General features: G+C 47.4%; 1 protein-coding gene across 5 annotated transcripts in view; it reads right to left on the reverse strand.

The window, feature by feature from the left end:
• Positions 1–22,535, reverse strand: part of LIG3 (DNA ligase 3) — a 1,054,678-nt gene that overhangs the window by 319,035 nt on the left and 713,108 nt on the right. For all 5 annotated transcript variants that reach the window (XM_069614890.1, XM_069614888.1, XM_069614887.1 and 2 more), the window contains exon 17: positions 14,948–15,094. In XM_069614890.1, coding sequence (XP_069470991.1) covers positions 14,948–15,094 — 147 coding nt within the window. The remainder of the gene's footprint in view (positions 1–14,947; positions 15,095–22,535) is intronic.

A 22,535-nucleotide genomic window follows, 5' to 3' on the forward strand; every position in this document is an offset into this window, starting at 1 on the left:
CACAAGGATTTAGCAAATCCTGAGACAGCAGTTTAAACCGAGGAGAAAGGTGGCAAGATCTGAGAGGACGTCAAGGAGGGAATTACCCTTGCCCTTTAAAACCCAGAACCGTGACTTTCAAGAAGCCTCAAGGAAAAGAAACATAAGAACGGGAATTGCAGCTCACGAACTGTGTAGCATGTGTCAATGGAACACAGGGCCTTCCTGCACTGATAGCCAGAGCAGAGAAAAGCGATTGCCACCGTGGTACCATCCTTGACTCCGACAGCAAAGCCACACCAATGAGTTCAGCACAGCCGGTGAGTTGGAGAAACTGATCGCAGACCGGACTGTTATTCTTAAGGTTGCAAGCGGCAACATTGTATGAAGAAAGAACTTGAATATAATTGAACTTTGTGAAATGTAGATTAGTACCAGATACAGAGTGGTCCAGTGCCGCGTGGGTGCTCACTCTAAGGTCAATGTTTGGTACCCCCCCCTCTTTCTGAGCGGGGAGGAATTGTTGAACTGTAAAATCTAAGTGGTCCTGCGGCGGGTTGCGTTGAATCCTATGCACACTCGAAAGTCTTAGATTGTCTAAACTGAAGTTGGTCTGAGCACGGCTGAGGGGGAATAATTGTAAAGAAAGGGTCTGAGCCCAGAGGGGGATCCTGGGTGAGCAGTGATACATCCAAGAAGATTGTTGTAGCAAATGTGAACCCAACTGAGGGATGTTTACAAATTGAAGTTGGTCTGAACCTAACAAAGTCAGGCTAACTATGAAAGAAGGATGGCGTGGCTTGGCGGCCATGCGAGAGTGAGCAGACTCCGAGAGGCTCCCACCAGATCCGACCAAAGATCCTGAGAAAGGCGTATATTAGGAAAAAAAAACCCAAACAAACGCCAGGGAAAGGCGTAGGAAGACCCAAGGCACACACGGGAGAAGACCCGACGAAAAACGGAGGCCAGAAGAGCGAAAACGAGAAGAGACAGAGACGCGCGGCACCACCAACAAAATGGCGGGCGCGCAGCGCTGAAAAAGAGACCCGCGTCTCAACACACGAAGAAGGCCGAAGGGAAGGAGTAGAACCGGGCGAGATAGCTGATTAACATCCAGCGCAGGCAGGACCGAAATACCACCAGAGTGGCAGAAATCCGAGACGCCAACTGCAGAGATAGCCGCGCGACGCCGACCCGGAGAAGGTGAAGACGGCGCGGCTCAAGAACGGGAAGCGGCCCACGGACCGGAGCTGGAGAACAGCTTTCCCCAGCCGATGAGGAGACGAGCAGCGGCAGCGGGGGCCTAGCGGAACAACGAAAGAACCTGAGCGGTGAGGCAGCGGAGGCGAGGGGCGACCCACAGACTGAGCCCCAGAAGAGCGGAGGTGAGCGTCAACGGCGGAGAGCCAACAGAGCGACGCGGGACCCCGAGAGACGAGGCGACGGAGACTGGGAGACGACCGGTGGACCGGACCAAGAGAGCCCTCCCCTGACGCGGAGGAGTGTAGAAGCAGCGGAGGCCCAGCAGAACAACCGGAGAACCCGGAAGGCGAGGCAGAACGGATCGAAAGCGGCCTACAGACTGAACCGAGGCAGATTCCCTCGCGTCGAAGCGGAGGTGAGCAGCAGCAGAGCAACGAGGGATCCCACAACGAGAAGAAACGGAGAGCGAAGAGCGATCCATAGGCCGGACCGCAGAAGAGCCTCTCCCGACCGACACGGAAGTGAGCAGTAACGACGGAGACCCAGCAGTGCAACGAGGGACCTCGAGAGGAGAGACAGCGGAGAACGAGAGGTGGCCCACGGACTAGACCCAGAACAACCCTCCCCCTGCCAACGTGGAGGTGCGTAGCAGCAGCAGCGGAACCCGATAGGAGAAGCAGGGAAGAATACGAGGCAGCCCACAGATCGGATCGTTGAAGAAGAGCCCTTACCTGCCAGTCCGGAGCGGAACCGAGGGAGACAGCAGATCAACGCCCAGCCCAAGCAGGATCGGAGCATCACCCGACCGGCAGCGAGACAAGGCACCGACGGCAGCAACAGGAAGAGAAGCCCGAGACAGCACTACAGAAACAGCGCGACACCAAACGGGGAAGGAAGAAGGCGCCGAGACCCACGGACAGGAAGCGGCCCACAGATCGAACCGAAGAAGAGCCCTTCCCTGCCGCAGAGGTGACTAGCAGAGCCGGCAAAGCAGCGGGAGATCCCGAGCAGGGAGGTAACGCCGAGACACAGGAACCAGGCCCAGGGAACAAGAGACATACCGCGGGGCGGGTCAGGAAACCCGAGACCTAACAGAGACGACATAAGAGAAGAAGGTAGCCGCCGTAGTAACGAGGAGAGCAAAAGAATTACATATAGACCCGGACACCACCCCAACCAGCTGCCTCACAGATAACCAGCAAGCGGGGGAGAGAACGTAACAGTCACTACAAACCACAAATCCACCCAGCACAAACAGACCCCCCCCACACAGGCAGAAGCTGGGGGAAGAGCCGCCTCACGCAAGGCACAGACTCCAACCACCCAAAAGCGAGAGGGAAGAGAACACCGGAGAGAGACACGGCAAACGGACAAAGAGGGTAAAGACACAGAGAGAAATCGCTTAATAAAAAGGTAACACATGCAGGAAGAGCGGAAGCGAGTGTGGGAATTGAGCAAGGACCCACTGAAGCACAAACGAAACCAGACTGAATAGGGCCCAACTACAGGCCAAGAGCAGTGGGTACTAACATGCCAGACAAGCCTAAAAGCGGCAGAGGGAGACAAACAGTCATGGAGACATTCACCCGGAAGAACGACGACCAGCAGCCAGGGGCTGGGGAGAAAGACACGCCGGAGTCATACGCCACGCAAGGAGAGATCAGGCAAGTGGAAAGCAGCATACTGGAAGCCATAGGGGCGTTAAAGACGTCGATAGAAGGCAAGTTGGACGCAGTGATGGTAGATGTGGGACTTCTTAGACAAGATACGAGAAACCTGGCGGAAAGGATGACAACAGTGGAACAACAAGCACAGAGTAACTCAGTGGAAGTGTCCGCCTCGCGAACACAAATGTCGGAAGCACTGGAAAGAATTAATATACTAGAACGCAGAGCTGAAGACGCAGAAGGCAGGGCCCGGCGCAACAACGTACGAATAGTGGGGCTGCCAGAGGGGGAGGAAGGAAGGGACCCCACGAACTACATAGAGAACCTCTTGATCCAAGAAGTGGGAGCAGAGACCCTATCCCAAGGCTTCGTGGTAGAAAGGGCACACCGGGCGCTGACTAGAAGACCGCGCCCAGGAGCACCACCAAGACCAATGATCGCAAAAATTATGAACTTTAAGGATAGGGAAAAAATCCTGACTTTCTCGAGAGAAGGAGGGAACATCACAAGGAACGGGGCCAGGATAACGATATATCCAGACTATACGGTACTTGTGCAAAAGCAGAGAGCCCAGTTCTGGCAGACCAAAGAGCGCCTTCGAGCGGCAGGGGTGAAATTCATGCTGCTGTATCCAGCCAAACTAAAAATACTGCATGACGGAAAAACACAGATCTTCGAGACAACGACCGACGCCCAGGAGTGGATGGACCAGCGTGGGATTCCACAGTCGGCAGAGAGGAACGAGCGAAACAGAAACCACCCCCAGCAAAATAGAGACTAGAACCGGGCACGACAAGTATACCCAACGCTACAGGAGCAAGAACAAGACGGTAGAGATGCCCTACCGGGAAGTAATGAAAAGGAGCAACCGACAGCCACCAAGTTGAAAAGCCCACAGTAAAGAGACTTACAAAGGGAGCACAAGACTCGGGGAGGGGGAACCGCCAAGACCCACAGAGAAGCCCCAGTAAAAACAATGTTTATAGTGTCAGTTTCAAGACACTACGCCGCGACAGGCAAGGCCGAGGAGGAAAAAGCGGCACCTGGAAAGCGGTGGAGCCCGAGCAGAGGAGGGGAGGCTGGGCGTTTGTTGACGTTATTTGGGTTAACAGTTATAACAGTTGGGAAGTTAAGGCAAAGCCCGCAAAGAGAGGAGGAGAGCGGAAGAGGAAATAACAGTTGTCACACACAAAGAATCGGCAAGGAAAACAAATTCAGGGGACAGTACCCACAAACAAAAAGCTGGCGGGAAGCACGAAGCAAGACCGCCCACAACATAGAGCGGCCAACAGAGAGAGAACCGACCCGAGAGAGAAAACGAACGGACGATTCAAAACTCAACAGCCAGAAGAAGGGACACAGATCCCCGGCAGGAACACACCGAGAGAATAAGACACCGAGCGAGCCCATGGGAAAGAACAGGCCGCAAGCGCTAGTCCCCACAAGGACCGAGATGTCTTAAGAATTGTCACGTGGAATGTCAGGGGGATGAACGCATACGTCAAGAGGCTAAGGATTTATACCTGGTTAAACAAAACAAGGACCCACATTGCACTGTTGCAAGAGACGCACCTGACGGCGGAAAAACAGGCCAAAATAAGGAAAAAATGGGGAGGCCAGATGTATAGTGCAACATACTCCAACTACGCCAGAGGAGTCATAACCTGGGTCGCCCCGGGCGTCCCATTCCAGCTCATCAACCAAGAGAAAGACACGGAAGGGAGAATCCTGGTAGTCCATGGGATGCTAGAAAATCGGGAGATATGCCTCGTGAACACCTATGCCCCTAATCACGACGCTACGGCCTTCTTCAGAACGCTCCCGCCCCGGCTGGCCCCGTACAGGAATGCAACGATGATTTGGGCAGGCGACCATAATTGCACACTGGACCCCCGGCTGGACAGGTCGGATAATAAGCACAAGAGAGCGGCGCCGCCAGCGAGAGCACTACAACAGATACTAGACCAGCTCGGACTCGAGGACGTCTGGAGGAAGGTACATGGGGAAGAGAGGGGATACACGCATTATAGTGCCCCACACAAGACATTCACACGGATAGACTACCTGTTTACGGGCAAGGAGACACTGGGGGAATTCACTGAGGCATACATACACGCGCGAACCCTATCTGACCACGCCCCCCAGACGATCACATGGGCGCACACACACAGGAGAGCCCCTATACCAACATGGAGGTTGAGGGCAGAGGCATTATTGGACGCGGGCTTCCAGGAACACATCCAAAGCGTAATAGAAGACTATTTTGAACATAATGAGGGTAGTGTGGAAAGCACAGGAACGGTCTGGGAGGCCTTCAAGGTGGTAGTCAGAGGGGAGGCGATGGGGAAAATGGGAGGTCTCAGACGAGAAACCCTAGCACAACTAGATGAGTTAGAAAGGAAAATTGAGAAGGCTGAGAGACAAGCGGGGGAGAAGGGGGCGGAACAAGAGAACCTCACCACCCTGCGACAACAGTGCGTGGAGACCTGGGAAAGATTGGGACGACTAGACTACGGGAAATATATACAGAAACTACATGCTGAGGGGGACAAGCCTAGCAGACTCCTGGCCTGGCTAACCAAGCAGGAGACTAAGCGGGAGCCAATTAATGAAATTCAGAACAGCAAAGGAGAGGTGATAAGGTCCCAAGAGGGAATAAACGAGGTGTTCTCGCAGTTTTACGAGGACTTATACTCCAGGGTCCAGGAGGCAGAGGAGGGGGACCTGAAGGAAGCCCTCGCGGAAATTAGACTCCCACAATTGACGGAGGAACAGGCCCAAATATTAGACGCCCCTCTCACTGTAGAGGAACTAACGGAGGTAATCGCCCAGCTCCCGACAGGGAAATCTCCGGGGCCAGATGGGCTCCCGGGGGAATTCTACAAACAATATAAAAATGACATAGCCCCGAGACTGCTAGAAACACTAGAGGAAGCATACGAGAAAGGAAGACTCCCGAGTAGTATGTCAGAATCTATAATAATCCCGATCCTTAAACCGGACAAGCCCCCCCTCGAATGCGGTTCCTATAGACCGATTTCCCTAATAAACCAGGACTCCAAGATCCTGACGGCGGCACTAGCCAACCGCCTGAAAAGAGTGCTACCCACCCTGATCCACACGGACCAGACAGGGTACGTGCCAGAACGGAACACGTCCTGGAACCTGCGCAGACTCCACTATGTTATAGAAAGGACAAACCAGGAGGGAGGGGAGTGTGCTGTAGCCTCACTGGATGCAATCAAAGCATTCGATTCGGTGGGATGGGACTGGCTCCTGGGAACGCTCACCCACTATGGGATTGGACAAGGGTTTACAAGATGGATAGAACTACTATACAAAGACCCGAGAGCGAGAGTCAAGACGGGTAGACAAGTTTCTAGGGAATGGGGCATAGAGCGAGGCACAAAGCAAGGATGCCCCCTGTCCCCAATGTTATATATCCTGGCCCTGGAGCCGTTCGCAGTATTCCTAAGAACGGATTACAAAGACACGGGCATAGAGATAGACGGGGAAACACACCAGATATCCATATACGCAGACGATATACTCCTCTACATACAGAACCCACGCACCCACCTGCAGGACTTACTAGAGGCGCTGCGCGCGTTTGGTAGGTTATCCGGAATAGTGGTCAACAGAGAAAAATCTGTGCTGTTTCCCCTGGCAGGCCTACGCGCAGTGCCGTCAGATCAATTACCGCCTCTGGGCATCACGTGGGCCCCGAACACCTTCAAATACCTAGGAGTGGAGATCTATCACGACACCAGGGAAACACACGCAGGTAACACACAAATAGCTTTAGACAAAATTGAAAAGGCTATGAAATTCTGGCAGACGCTACCGTTGGGCATGATAGGCCGGGCGGCACTACTAAAAATGACAGTCCTACCCCGACTCTTATATTACTTCACGAACATCCCATACAACATACCAAGGCCCTTCTTCAAGCGCCTACACACTATGGCGAGAACCTTCCTATGGGGAGGGGGACGAAACAGGGTGGCACTAAGCACACTACAGAGAAGCTATGAGTGGGGGGGCATCAAACTCCCAGATTTTGAATATTACTATTTGGCAGCACAACTCCAATTTGTGGTGCGATGGCTGGGCGAGGAGACCTCAATAGATGCAATAATTATTGGGCCAGCACTCCGGAGGTACCACCTGAGAGAATTATTATGGGTCAATGCCGCCCAAGCCAAAGACCTACCCAAAATAGCCCAACTAGGCCGAACACTATGGAAAAGAGCCTGGAAGACACAGGGCATACGAGACCCCTGCTCAAGACATATCCCACTGGCGGGGCTGGTGGACACCCGAGTGGCCAGCCTGACCACGTACAGGGCACAATGGGAAGACAAAGGTGTGGCCCAAATTGGGGACCTGTGGCGTGACGGACAGTGGGTTGAATTCCAGACCCTGATGGACGAACAAGATGTACACAGGGGCCAATTCATCCTGCATAATAGCCTAGTTCAGACAATAAAGAAGAGGTGGAGCACTATGCCAGAGCCTGAGGACACCGAAGGGGAACTAGAGGCATGGTACGATATATCCGAAGGAGGTCATACGGTGTCCAGACTCTACGAGCAAATACTGGGACACACCAACAAAAAAACACTAACAGCACGGATGAAGTGGGAAGAGGAACTGCAACAACCCTTCGAAGACGAGGAATGGAACAAAGTCCTCATGTACACAAAAAAGGTGTCCAGAAACGCCAGGTTCAGACAACTGCAGATATACATAGTACATAGAGCATATCTAACCCCCAAGAGAATGTCAAAGATGGGAGAAGGACAAACCCGGAGCTGCCCGCGATGCGGAGACGAACAGGCCGACATGGTGCACATGTTCTGGTCGTGCCCGCAAATAGCAGACTTCTGGAACACGGTGAGAGAAAAGGCGTTGACAGCAGACATACAGATGCCAGCAAGAACGCCAGCAACATACCTATTGGGCCTGTTCCCAAGGGGGCACCGGCAGATGACACACGTGGCAAAAATGAAGGATTTAATGACAATACTAGCGAAACGCCGCATAGCGATGGCATGGAACAAGAGCGAAGGCCCCTCGAAGGAAGGATGGTGGGCCGACCTACAAAAATGGGCAATAGCAGAGACGGCAGTCTGGGCGAGAGCTACACAAGGGGGAGAGAGCGACAGTGGAGCCAGACTACAAGCATGGAACTCCCTGGTGCAAGACCTGTTTGGCAGCGGAGGCGAGGACGATACGACTGACATTACCGATCCAGGTGACTCAGGAAACGATGAAATTGACCCGCCCACGTCGGGAGGCACTACATAATTCAGAAGAAGAGAACTAACGGGAAGAAAGAGACGAGGTCGTGACCAGCGCGGACTCTGAACAGTGCAACTCCAACTGGGAAAGACCAGCAAACACATGCAAAGACAAGACCAAGGGAAATTCCCAGGGAAAGGAGGGAGGCCACCGGGAGACTGGCCCCTCCGCTACGAACTTGACAACGGCCGGCGCCGGCCCCGAGGCGGCAACGGACCACGAACATACTGCGGCAGCCTTTGGGGAGAGGGAGGGGGGGAGGAAGGGGGAAAGGAAAATGGGAGGGGGACTTTTGTTTCTGTTTTGTTTGTTCTCTCCCATTCCTTTTATGTTGTAAAACCAATAAAAAGAAGTTAAAAAAAAAAAAACTATGAAAGAAGGATCGGAGGCCGGCTTAGGGGGATCCTGGGTGAAGAGTAAATCACCCTGCTTGAATATTGTGAAAAGAACATTTCTTTATTGTTAATGGGACATCGGCTCTTCCAAGTAAAGAGATTTGGGCATAGAAGGCCCTAATGTTGGTGAAAGGAATTGTGATCTTGTGCTGGAGGAGCCTTGGTGTTTTCTTTGTTCAAGTGATACACCATGTCCTGTATTAAAAACAAAACGTGGGGGAGGGAGGCCCCGGCATACGTACCCTGACTTATCAGATGGTGAACACTTCTTTCATTTTGTGAACATTATCCCAGAGTATTTTGTAGCATAGCTGTAAGGATTGGCAACAGTTTTTTGTTTAGTATAGGCCCTTTTATTTGACTAGACTCCACAAGGACAGTATTATTATTTGATGGTCATAGCTTGCTCCCATCTTCGATTTAGAATTAGATCAGGTGTTTATCTCACCCATTTTGCAGTTGAATAAACACCCTTGAACTATGATCACTTGTGTCTTCCTTACTTTGGTACCATGCCTTCCTTACAGTGGGCTCTGAGGGATTTGTGTCTATGTAAAAGCTCTGGATTAGAGGCATGTATTCCTTGATGTAAGGCCTCTGTTAAAGTTGTATTGGAAGGTGTATAATTTTGCTCCTTCTATGTGATATCCACAGGGGTCGAAATATCTATAGATTTCGTTGGGTTTGTCTTAAAGTGTTTTTGGGGCATGTTTTAAATGTAATCGTAGTTTTTACGTAATCTAAGCTTGCGTCGAGTGTTTCGTTTTCGGTGCTTGTTTTTTGACATTTGAAAGAAATGTTTTTTAGGAGCAGTGTCAGTATTTGTTTTACTCTATATCTGTTTATGTTGTCATGTGGTGATTGCGGCTGCGAGGAGCCAGAGGACAAAGGACGCTTGGAGGAAGAAAGGGTTTCCCCACATTCTTTTGACATCAGGGACCGTGTTTGTCGAACGGTGTAGTCTATGGACAGCTAGGGGTTGTGTGTTTAGTGTGATGGACGTGGGTACTTTTGTCACCGAGTGTCGTCTCCATCATAGCACCGCCGGCATGCTTCCCGGAGGCGGGGACTAGCACGTGGGAACCAGAGGAACCCCTATCGTCTTCGGCATCACTATGTGCGACGTGGCTGCCTTGATCGTCAGTCGTTTGGAGCCTGCTACATTGATGGACGCTTTTAGTGCAGCGGTCCTTCAACGTTAATGCTTTGAAGAGTTTACACGATTTAGTGTTTCTCTGTGTGCTCTCTAGGGAGACCATGATTGCACACACGGTGCGTGTTGTTCCAGCGATATGGAATACATTACTCACCATAATCTTGTATCTGCTTAGATTCACATGCTACGCATAGGCCGACATCTAGTGAAAGCTGCGGAGCATTTCAGTTTTTCGAAATTTGCAAATGGGTATTGAAATATGGCATTATCACTATTGTGACGTCCCCTGTACCCATGATCCCTCACGCGTGTAGGTCCCTCAGATTGTAATTTTTCGTACATGAGGTAGCATGAGGAGTATTGCGAGTACATAGTTCCTAAAGAGATACATAAATATATATGAAAAGCTCATGTAAACATCTATGCACCTTCTCTCAGGTGAGGAAGGGTGGGCGCATGTGAATCTAAGCAGATACAAGCACCAGAGATACGATTACGGTGAGTAATGTATTCCTTCTGTTGCTTGTGTAATCTGCTTAGATCACATGCTATGCATAGATTAGCGGGCAGTGTTATGAGAAGGTGGTGGGTTGTGAGAAGGAGTAGCAGCAAATAGATGTTTCACAACCGCTTGTCCCACCTGTGTATCTGTCCTGGAATGTGCGTCAATGCAGTAGTGCTGAGTGAAGGTGTGAACTGAGCTTCATGTAGCTGCTCTGCAAATGTTGTCTAATGGTACGTTTGCAAGAAAAGCTAAAGTAGCCCCAGTGCCCCGTGTGGAGTGGGTTCTAGGTGTAGAAGGCAGTGTCTTGTTTGATAATGAATAGCATAACTGTATACATTTGACTATCCATTTAGAGATTGCTCTCTTTGAAACACGCTCTCCTTGTCTGCCTATAGCCATGGAGACAAACAGTTGATCAGTTTTCCTAAGCGGTTTGGTCTTACTTACGTAGTAGGGAACCGCTCTCCTCACATCTAGTGTGTGGAGTTTGACCTCAGATGAGCTAGTTGGCTTTTGAAAGAAGGCTGGGAGCTCAATAGAATGGTTTACGTGAAACTTGGAAATAAATGAAGGTGAAAACCTAGGGTGAGTCCGTAAAACCAATTTGTCCTTATGAATGACAAAGAAGGGGTCCTGCACTGACAAGGCTTGGATCTCGCGGACTCTTCTTATGGAAGTGATAGCCACTAAGTAGGCAGTTTTATAGGTAATGTCTCGAAGGGTAGCCTGTTGCAAAGGCTCGAGGGGGGGTCCCATGAGTTCTGCTAGTACTACATTTAAATCCCAACCAGGCCGGGGGTTAGAGACTGGAGGATGTATTCTTTTCACTCTCTCCATGAAAGCTTTAATGGCTGGCACTTTCCACCAAAAGATATTTCTTTGAGAGGTGGTGTAAGCTGATAAAGCTGCTAGGTGGACTTTAAGAGAGGTAAAGACCAATCCGGAATCCAACAGGTGGAGCATACAAGTAAGAATGTGGGATGGAGTACACTCTATGGGGTTGATCTGTTTAGATTGGCACCAAATGACGAATCTCTTCCATTTGTGGAAATAGCAGTGTCTGGTGTTTGGTTTCCGTGCTTCTTTTAGGATGTCCATACACTGTTGTGGAAGATTAAGGTGTCCGAACTCTATGACTTCAGGAGCCATGCTGATAAGTTCCAAGAGTGAGGTTGTGGGTGTAACGTTGATCCCTCGTGTTGGGTTCGCACATTGCCAGCTTGCACAGATGTGGATACTGCGGTTGTCTCGCCCAAATAGGAGCAATTAGGATGAGTGTCATCTGTTCCCTGTGTATTTTGTTCACTATCCTGCTGATTAATGGAGTTGGGGGGGAGGGGTGTGGGGGGGGGGGGTCGGAAAGCGTAAGCTAATATCCCTGACCAGTTCATCCATAGGCGTTCCCCTTGGAGTGTGGCTGGGGGAACCTTGGCGCGAAGTCTGGGCATTGCTTGTTTTCTTTTGTAGCGAACAAGTCTAAAGAAGGGTATCCACAAAGAGAGAAGATGTGGTCTACTACGTCTGTGTGTAGTTGCCACTCGCGCTCTTCTGGTAGAGGGTATCTGCTGAGAGAGTCCGCTAGTGTGTTCAGTACCCCTGGAACATGTTGGGAGGACAGGGACATCCCCCGTCTGAGTGCCCACTTCCATATTTTATGTGCCAGCTTGGACAGATTTGGAGAGTGTGTACCTCCCTGCTTGTTGACATAGAACATTGCAGTGGTGCTGTCTGTTAGGACTTGTACCGACAGGTGTTCTTCGAAGGCTTGTAGGGCCTTGAGGACTGCCAACACCTCCAGTATGTTCATGTGTTTCTGTGCAGTCACTTGTGACCACAGGCCGTGTGCTGTGTGGTGAAGGAAGTGGGCCCCGCACCTGGAAAGGGGCGCGTCAGTTGCGACGACCGCTTGTGGTTCTGGTTTGTGGAATGGTTTCCCGTTGAGTAGATTTTCCCTTGACCACCAGCTTAAGTTCTGAACCAGTGTTGGCGAAACCACCACTAGATCGTCCCACTGACCACTTCCCTGAGACCATTGTTTTTCGCAAACCATTCCTGCATTGCTCGCATGCGCAGGCGCGCGAGGGAGACCAGGTAAATGCACAATGCCATCATACCTAGCAGACGCATTGCTTTGCGTACGCTTATCTGGAGACCGGCTTGATACTGTGGTATTTGCTGAAGCATATTTTGTACTCTCTCTATGGATGGGTAGGCTAAGTCTGTCCTTGTATCTAATTCAGCTCCTAGGAATTGTTTAGATGTGTTTGGTATCAGACTTTACTTTTTCTCGTTTATTGAGAAGCCCAATTGGAAGAGAAGGTCTAGTGTCCTTTGCGTGTTTAGTTTGCAAAGATGGTAGTTTTCTCCCGTGATCAGCCAGTCGTCCAGGTAAGGGTACACTGGGATGGACTCTCTGCGTAGGCGCGCTGCCCCCACCGCAAGTACCTTGGTGAACACCCTTGGAGCTGAGGCTATTCCGAAGGGCAGCACCTTGAACTGATAGTGTTGGTCTGCTACTTTGAACCGCAAGAATCTTCTGTGGGCTGGGAACATTGAAATATGAAAATAGGCATCTTTTATGTCCAATGTGCCATGTAATCTCTCATTTTTAACAGAAGGATTACTCCTTGTAGCATTGTCATGCAGAATTTTTGTGGTTTTACAAATGTGTTTGCAGGGCTCAGGTCTAGTACCGGGCACATGGTCAGATCTTTTTTTGGAACAAGGAAGTACGTTGAATAAATACCCTTGTTCACCTCTGTGTACAAGAGAGTGGGGAAAAGGGCCTCATCCTCTCCATGCAAAAAAATAAAGTCCTAGAGTCCAGCAAAAGAGCTGTGGTTCTTTAAGGTAGAGAGGAATTAGCACATTTCTGAGAATTCTCCCTAAAAGTTGGGTTTTCAGGATACCCCTCATTAATATTCACTAGCAATTTGCATACAATGATTATAAATGTAGGTTAATTTTTCATCTTGAATATTAATGAGGGATATCCCGAAAACCTGTTAGGATCTCAGCCACCGAGGTCTGGAGTTGGACAACCCAAGGGACTCACTTGCCAAAAGTATCTGACTTCTTGTGCTTCGGACACTTCAAGGTTGATATGTAGGGGGGAGGGACATGCCGTATGGTTATTTGTGGATGCATGATGTACAACAATATTCTGCAGAGTGAAATAACTTTGCTTCAATGGTGGTACCACTGTAGTCTATGGAAGGCATGGTGATCAATCAAAATGAGGGGGAATTGAACATTGCAGGACTTTTGAGGGGCGTGAGTGGCAGGACGTTCGGTTTTAGCTCTGTTTGAAGGGGTTGCAGAGATGCAGGATGTCAGGCATGACTACTGAAAGGCAAATAACAGTAGAAATAACACTGCTGCATAGCCAAACTGTATTCTGCCAAGTTTAAACACTTATGGAAGACATTTTTTAATTCAATTAGGCAATATCATTGATGTGTGTGACCAGTAAAGGAGCGCTGGGGATGCGGGGGTGGGTGGTTTTAGATATTCTAAGCATACAGTTTGGAATTTCCAGTATACAACAAATTTGTGCAATGCTCAGATTCCACAGTGTGCACTATGTTGATATATTGAGTGTTTTCAAATCGTACTGCATGCTTACCCAAAAGCTTTACATAGAAAAAGCAAGCAGTACAAGAACCATGAAAATTCACCATATTTAACATTAAAGAAATTATGACCAAATTAGACAAAAGAAAATCTGTAAATAATAATCTTGAAATAAAACCCTAAAATATCAGTTGGACAAATCAGCGACTAACGATTTTTAAGAGTTTTTTCAAAAAGGATTAAGTGGAGAAGAGAAAATATCTACTGGTAGAGCATTCCATAATTTAGGGGACAAAAGTTGGAAAGAAAGAAAACGAGAAAAAGAACAAGACAGACAGTGAGAAGGAAGAAGACAATAAGAAGCAAATTATATTGATGAAGAGAAATAAGATCAAAGGCAACCAGGAATTTGCACTGTGCAAGTACATTCAGAAGGTTACAATCCCAGATGTTTCACATTTTGTACAGTATGCCAGTTTACACAATTAGTTCCAATTGATCTTTACTCAATTCTAGTATGCTTTCAATTAGCAGAATCCCATATTTCCAGTTACGCATACCCTGTGAAAATCCCATTTTGACGTTCACAGTCTACCCACTTTTTGCGAAACACTAGTATAACCAAAGCATGTCACTGGAAAACCAGATATCAGACCCAAATATCATGCAGACAAAGCAGTTGTTGGTGAAACCCTGCTTATGCAGCAAAGTGAAAAGGCAACACATCCGTATGCCCAGTAGATAAGAATGACAATCAGTGTGAGGTGTCTTGCGACTTTCCACGCATGTGAGAGGCGGGAAGTGCCAATAAAGTGACAGCATCTAAGCTACTGGTGCCTAGAAAGTACACAACAGGATCCTCAGCTTATTAGGCAGTGGGAAAAAATGGGACAGTAACTTGCATTGAAGGCCTGGAGCTGACAATGGGCACCCCATATTCAAACAGAGTGCTAGGTAAAGAATCTAGCAAGTCACTGCCACAGAGGAGCCAGGCACGAGAAAACGCTAAAGCTACAGAAGCTTATGGGACAATGCTGTAGCAGATTTCAGTGGTGCCTTAACCTTAGACTTTGCAGCCTTTTGGCAAGTCCCAAGCATGTTAAATCATGTCTTACCATCTTCTGCAGCAGGTTTTTAATTTCAAGACACTTTAGCAGCATCTTACCTTTAGCTGGTGCAGATTGGTTGCGGTTTTCCAGTCCTTGTCGTCACGAAATCGAGTACAGCGGGGGAATCGAATAGAGATGCCGTCAGCAGTGTGTGCCTCCGACTTGGAGAACTCTGCACCGGTGATCTCCCACACTGGTGCTTTCTAGAGGAAGATAATGCAGAGGTATGCATGCAGCAGTCAATATACACATCGTCTTGGAAATGCAATCTTTTTAATTACAAAAGCTTTAAGTTTTGATACTATCTTATCGCAAAGTAAGTCTACATTAGGAGACTTGTTAACTGCTGAGGACAGCCACAAGGCTCTGACAACCACCTACACCAGTACATCTGTAAGCTAAGCTGTACAAAAAGCAATGCCTGTTTAAGTTAAGCTATGCAAAAAGAAATACATTTTTACCAATAAAGTAATTTGCATTTCAACTAATTGAATTTGGAGTTCAACTAATAACCAAACACTTAGATGATACAAGGTTATATGTACCTGCTATGAGAAAATAGCTTAACATTTGGAGGAAACATATTTAGCCTAAACCAGGCCACAGGTAAACTCTCATATTCACACAAATCCCCCTAGTGATAAACATGGCAAAGCAGCAAAAGTAGCAATCTCAGAATGAGAGCAGTCATTAAAAAGGTATGGTAAGCCATTTGCAGCATACATTAAGGGAAACATAACTTACCTGTAATAGTAATTCAGCACACTAGTCTGCTTTAGAGTCAAATGCTATGCATAGTGCACATCATGTAGTTGCAGGTTTTGTGAATAAGGAAGTATACTGAATATATACCATTGTCACTTTTCTTTTGTGGTATCTTTTCTAAAGACCCTTTTGATAGGCGTGCTTCTACCACTGCTACAAGCAGCAGGATTGTGTTCCCTTTCTGTTCTGTCCGTTTCAGAGGTATTTATTTTTGTTGTTGCAGTAATTCAATGGAATATCCCTTTTTCATTGTCTCCAACAACCACTTGTCTTCTGTTAGTAACACCATCCTACTGTGGCCAGAGTTGTTATATTGACCCCTTCCGCGGAGTACTGTGAGAAGATACATTTAAAGTGACAGTCGCTCCTAAAAGGTTATACACCTCTTGTGGGGCCTCTCCTTCCTAGTTCTCAGCCTCTTGATCTGTGTGATTGGTATCTGTTAGGCAAGACTGTATGCAGTACCCTTTAGGTGCACTACAACAACCATGACCTCCTGGCAATAGGAACCCAACCTTTGGTATAAGTCTGTACTACACAGGTTGGTAGCGTGTTGAGCAGCCAGGCTCATCTCAAGAGGGGTCAATGTGAGCTATAGGGGAGTTATACAGAGATTCACAGTGACACGTATTCAAATAAACTCTTACACACAAGGTTTCTTGATTAAACAATTATTCATTTATTTATCAATCAGTTAGAATAAGCCTTCTTCAGAAGGGGCAATATAATAGTAACACTCAAATACACTTCAAAAATACACACTCTTAATATTTCTAAATCAGCAAGTACCCATTTGGGATGTCCCACAGACACTACCTACACCCTTAAGTGTCTTCAATAGTTATGGTGCTGGGGACATTAATATATCACTGTTGCATTTAAAATCCGTTTTAGGAATATGTCAAAGGAAAAAGATTAGAAGAGAACAAGAGATCACACAAATATTCTTAAGCAGGTAAGTACTTTTGGTAACCCCCAATGCAAAGTTAGTTAACCCCTTCCTGGAAGGAAGACACCACATCTAAGCAGAGGAGAGAAGAGTCATTCAGGGAGCCAGGCCAGCCAACGTTAAGTTAGCAAAAGTCAAGGTGAACTGAAGCACTTCTTGCAGTTAAGTAAAAGTCTTGCACAATGTTTTAGAAGTCTTTGTAGAATAAGAAGAAATTCAAAGTAGGGCCACAAGCTGATTAGGCTGGTGAGGTAAAGAAGCTGTTGGCAACTCTACAGGGTCAACCGAGACAAGTCTCCAACGAGGACAAGCAAGGTGTCACAAAAAGAGGTAAGTTCTCTCAGACTTTACAGGTTTAAGAAAAGGTGCAGCAGATGACTTCTGTTCCTGTGCAGCTCTGCAGATCCTGGTGTTCCTGAGCTTCAGTCGTGGGGACAAGAGGGAGGATTTCTGGGGACTCCTGCACTGCAATTGGACCGTCACCGCTCGCAACCGGCAATCTTCAAACAAGTGGCACTTCAGCGTTTCAGCTCCTCGCGTCTGCCGCAAATAGCAACACTGCGGCTCCTGGCTGTCGAGATGGCCTTTCCTTGCATTTGGGGTCCGGCACTCTGTTGAGGCGGCTCAGGCTCAGTCAGTCCTGCTTCCTGGGAGTCCGGAGGATCTTCCTGGAGCTCTTGGCCAGCTTAAAAGCAATGCACATGATCTGGTATCCGGTGTCCTCTCCCTGGCTATTCGGTTCCAGCAACGACTGCAGGGGAAATTCAACCAGCTTCGAGAGGATGTCAAGGTGACTTACTTTGGAGTTGATTGGTCCCACCAACTTAAAGGGAGAAGTCTTCCTTGCAGGGGCTTGTCTGTCGATACGAATTAGTAATTTCAGCACAGCAGCAGGGCTTTACCGGGCAAACCAACGGTTCAGAGTTGCAGCAGGCATCCTCTTCAAGTTCTTCTTCACATTCCTTCGTCCAGTGGTCGAGACTGCCTTCCAAGTCAAGAAGCCTTGCCTTTTATGCAGGTTTCTCCCATTCATTCCAGCCTAGCTGTCAGTCCCCCACAGGGTGGCTGTCCTTCCCGGACAGCCAGCCGGCCGGCCAATCACCGAAGAGTGCATTCTGGTCTCTGAGGAGAATAAGCACAGGGAGTTTCGGGCACCTCCCTCGCTTCCTGCCTCTGCCAGACACCCTGGAGCCATAGGTAGGCTTCACTCGTGAATCCCACCAAAGGCAAAATGAACTAGGGGACCAGACCTGGTTTGGCACGCAGAGTAAATCTCAAGAAGAACCTTTCCACTATGAAATGGTGAAAAAAGAAGACCGGGGTCATTTTGACAAAAATGGCACCCATGGGTGCTTTACTGCAGCTGCGAACACAGCCCGCAGTAAATGCACACCACGGTAGTTAAAAGTAAACCACTGCCACCAGCCATTCATCGCGGAAAGGGTAACATAAAATTGTTCCATGAGAAGCTAGACAAAGGGGATACTAAGTAACCCCTCCAGCACCCTATTGTAAGTGTGTGCTGGGTCTAGAAAGTTACAAATGTAAGTAAAGTCAATTTCCCTTTACCGCTCTTGGAAACAGTAGTTTATCCAAGAGAAGGTATTTAAACCTTTGGGAAATCTGAAAGACTTCCCTGTGCCACTGCACTGAAGGTGTTGTGTGACAATGTAAAAGAAGATGCGTATGGAGTTTGTCAGACTCCATAACCAAAAGAAAAACAGAGTTACAAATCACATTAAAATACATGAGAGAGTGGGAAAAAGGGCCTCACTCTCTCCAGGGTAAAAATTAAAGTCCTCAAAATCCAGCAAAGTTGCTGGTCTCTAAGGTAGAGAGGAAGTAGCACATTTCTGAGAATTCTCCCCAACATCGACCTATGCAAAGCATGAGATTCTACGTAGATCCACAAGCCTCAGAAATGTTTAGAGTGTTGTGTGACATTATCACCTGCTGGTTGCATTTTTTAGTGTGCATTTTGGCCCTAGAACGTGTACAATTTGTACATTATGGTAAGGAATTAAATTGTGTGGACTCATTGTGGCCCCCTATACCCCAATCACATTCACGTGAGAATAGCCTTGACTGCTCTCCATTGCTACCTTGAGTCGTTTTTGACTCACCTCTCCCTTTGTTCACTATAACTAGGGTGGCCTCCTAACAGTGGAGTAACTTTGCTGAAAATATTGGGGGGGGGGGGGGGGGGGCGAACATGACATCTGCAGAAAAGGTGCCCCAGCCAAATAAATGGGGACAAATTGGAGTGCCATGAAAGTTGGGTGGGGACAAACACCCCTGTACCCCCCTAAAATTACGCCCATGCCTCCTAAAATTTGTCCACCAGGCCAGGTTCTAGAAATCCATCTTCACGGATACTATGTACGCATATATTGTCTCTCCAAGTATGCACTGTGCTGATCTACTGGGCGCCCGGGAACTAAACAACATTCACATTTTAATCTTGCAAAGGCTAGATTCATAAAGTCAGAAACTTGATCAAGAGTTGTGTTGTGCTGGGCTTCTAGAAACTACTTGGCTTCCCTTGGTTTCCAAAGGTTTCCAGAGTCAATGTAATACTGCATCCACTCAGGTTGTGGTGGGCATCCCTGCTTCGAGGCAATTAATAACGTTTAAAAAAAGAAAATACAAACACAGATTTGGTCAATACAGTTTCTTTAAAGGGGGATTTGAAGAACACTGGGGCACAGAAAGAACCATGCTACAGCTCCCACTGTCAGCTTTGCACAAGACATCTACTGAAGGGAAATTTCTAACAGCTGTAAAAGCCAATAGAAGTCACTGAACAAAGGCCTGTTAACAAGTTGTTAACGTGGATTGCAAGAATCTGGCCTGTGGGTAGGTTATAGGAGGCCAACCTAGGTATGATGAACAGGGAGCTCCGAGAGGTTAGACAAAACCCAATCAAGGTACACGGATGAGCAGTGAAGGCTTTGTCTCAGGATAGTGTGAATGGGGTATGCGGGCCATCAATGAGTTCACACAATATAATACATAATTAAATTTAGACAGTTCTAAAAATACCGTTATTTATTTAGGCCTTTGGAATACACTGAAAAACTAAACTAGCAGGCAGTAATATCAAAATACTCTATGATACAAATAAATAAAATCTTCAGTATGTTCACTTATTGTACTTCATCAAATAACTCAAACAAGCAATGCGGGTAATGCAGATGCAGTAGAATGATGGCACCCATTCACATGTACAATATCCTAACTTTAGAAGTCCAAACACAAGATTAATAGGGCCTTGTGCACAAAAGCAGGGTCCAACACAATGTTTCTCACAGGTATGAGTTCTCTTTTAAAGGAAGGCTAAGGGCTTCTGGTGGCGATTAGTTTCAAACTATTTAAAAGTTCAACAACAATTGACCCAAGATTAGGTAAGTCCTCTACTTTCTTCCAGACCCAAGACTAACCCAGGGGCAGCATACCGACTGAGGTTCGACAACCAAAGAGGAGTGGAGTAGAGACAGGAGACAAAGGGATTGAGGATTCTTCCAGTAGGGTGCAATTACAAGATGCAATCCCGTTGGGCAAGAAATGCAGAATCCAATGATGCAGAGCTTTTCAGGACACTTCACAGGATGAAGGAAGGAGAGTTCCAGTGATGATCACTGTTTGCAGGCAACAACAGGCGCCCTTCCAGTTGCAGTCACAAGAGGTGCTATAGGACCGGTTCCCTTAAAGATATGGAGCTGGAATATGGGGCGAAGAGGACATGTGGCACAAGCTGGCGACCACAAAGGTTCCAGACTCAAACATAGACCACTGACGGTTCTGGCAAGGTAGCTCGCGAGAGAGCTCGTCAACCACCGGGCAGTCCAGGGACTCTTCTGAAGGCTCTTAAGGGCAGGATCCTTGAGAAGGCGCAGAGAATAGTTGGTCCCACTAGTCCCAGGGCTGAAGCACCACTCAGGGTCTTCGGAGATCAGGTAGAGGAGCAGGGTTTCACTGGCACAGACACTGGAGAGGATGCTGGGCCACTTTAGGAGCCGTCTTGGGGTCATCAATGGACTGCTCTTCTTCATCGAGGAATTGTTGGCTCCAACTTAGATCAAGAATAGCTGCAGAAGTTCTCCTTTTATCCAAAATCCAAAATGATAGAAAGTCCAAGGCCGGCAATGATAAGGCTCATCACCACTCAAACAGTAGATTTTGAAATACCCAACTGTTTGCGCTACCAACCAGTGTCTAACTGGGATCTATAATGACACTTGTGTATATTAGATGTTCATAAGTTCCATCCTACTGACTAATACAAGTTTACAAATATATGGATTTGACAGATAATTTTGAATATTCCATGAACAAAAAAAGCCATGCCAACACGTGTTTCAACCCTATCTGGGCCGTCTTCAGGGCTTAAACAAGTATAGTGGAGTTAAAACAAATATAGCCTCCATTATCAATATAATGCCCGTGGAGGGATGTATTTTCCGACCATCTTAATGTCCTGAAATCAGGTGTTTCAATGAAAGAACTTGTCAGCTTCAGTCATGATTCGCCATTTGAACGCGTCAGTGCGTTCAACGCTGCCGGTTGCTGCCGTGTATCTGATCCCAGGCAAGCCATCCCCCCACAGGCATTATATTGATAATGGAGGCGTATTTGTTTAAACTCAACTATACTTGTTTATGCCCTGGAGACGGCCCAGATAGGGTTGAAACACGTGTTGGCCTGGCATTTTTTTTGTTAATGGAATATTAAAAATTATCTGTCAAATCCATATATTTGTAAACTTTTATTAGTCAGTAGGATGGAACTTATGAACATCTAATATACACGACAAGTGTCAATATAGATCCGAGTTAGACACTGGTTGGTAGTGCAAACAGTTAGGTGTTTCAAAATCTACTGTTACCTTTCTTGAAAGAGTTTCCGAGAAATTACCCTTCTGTCTTAACTGCTGACGCATACCTTATACTCACCTACCAATAACATAGGAACCCAATGACCTATTGGCTTTGCGCTCACCTCCTAGCATAGGATAATTTCTCAGACCACCATTCAAACAGCCAGTAGTTGTCCAATCATGGACAACTACTGGTTTCACATCGGCCTCAGAAGCAGCCCTTCTGGCACCGGTGATGTGGACTGGGACTAGACGGTCCAAGCCCCCATCCTGGGCGAGACAGACCACACACAAACACACAAAGGCCTCTGTGAAAGCAGTAGCTTTCCCAGGCAAGTGCATGACCATATAAGGGCTTTCCTGACCTGAGAGGGCAGGAAGAAGTCCAAACTACAATATGGACAAAGAACAAGCGAAACTCTTGTGGCACAGCCATTTTAGGGCACTAGCCATGTTTAGTAGCCATAAGCGATGAACGTGAATGTGCACACCAGAAATAAAGCGAAAACAGTAAAATTGTAACTTCTGCCACCAACTTGTCTTTAGACACACATAAAAGCAACCAAAAACCCCCATGTCTAAAAAGCTATGAGGATACACATATATTCCCATTGCACTGCATTGTAAGATGCTGTGCGCAAAGTTGAAAATCCAAGAATTCAAAATGGAAACAAAGTTTCCCCAGTACTGATAGTCTGAAGGGCTGATCAGTTTTACCCCAATATGTGAGCAAAAAGCAAGGGAAGCGAAGCGGAAGGTTTTAGTTCAGATCAAAAATCCAGGAGAGGATAAAAAAACAGAGCAAAAAGAATGGTGTTCCTTACGAAACGACAAAAGTTGCAAAAAGATAATCATTCCCAACAGATTGGTGACATTTAAACACAGAGGTCATTAGAACCCATTGCAATAATCCAAATAGGCAGTAAGTAGGCAAAGTGTTAACTTCTACACAGGTCACAAAAACACCTAGTGATGGCATGTGAAAGGTACATAGTGGACAACAAAACATAAGTTGACACACATTGCCACTGCAATAATTCAGCAGATGCAAAAT

This window comes from Ambystoma mexicanum, chromosome 9 (assembly GCF_040938575.1).
Source record: "Ambystoma mexicanum isolate Mex_15411 chromosome 9, UKY_AmexF1_1, whole genome shotgun sequence".
Lineage (NCBI taxonomy): Eukaryota > Metazoa > Chordata > Amphibia > Caudata > Ambystomatidae > Ambystoma > Ambystoma mexicanum.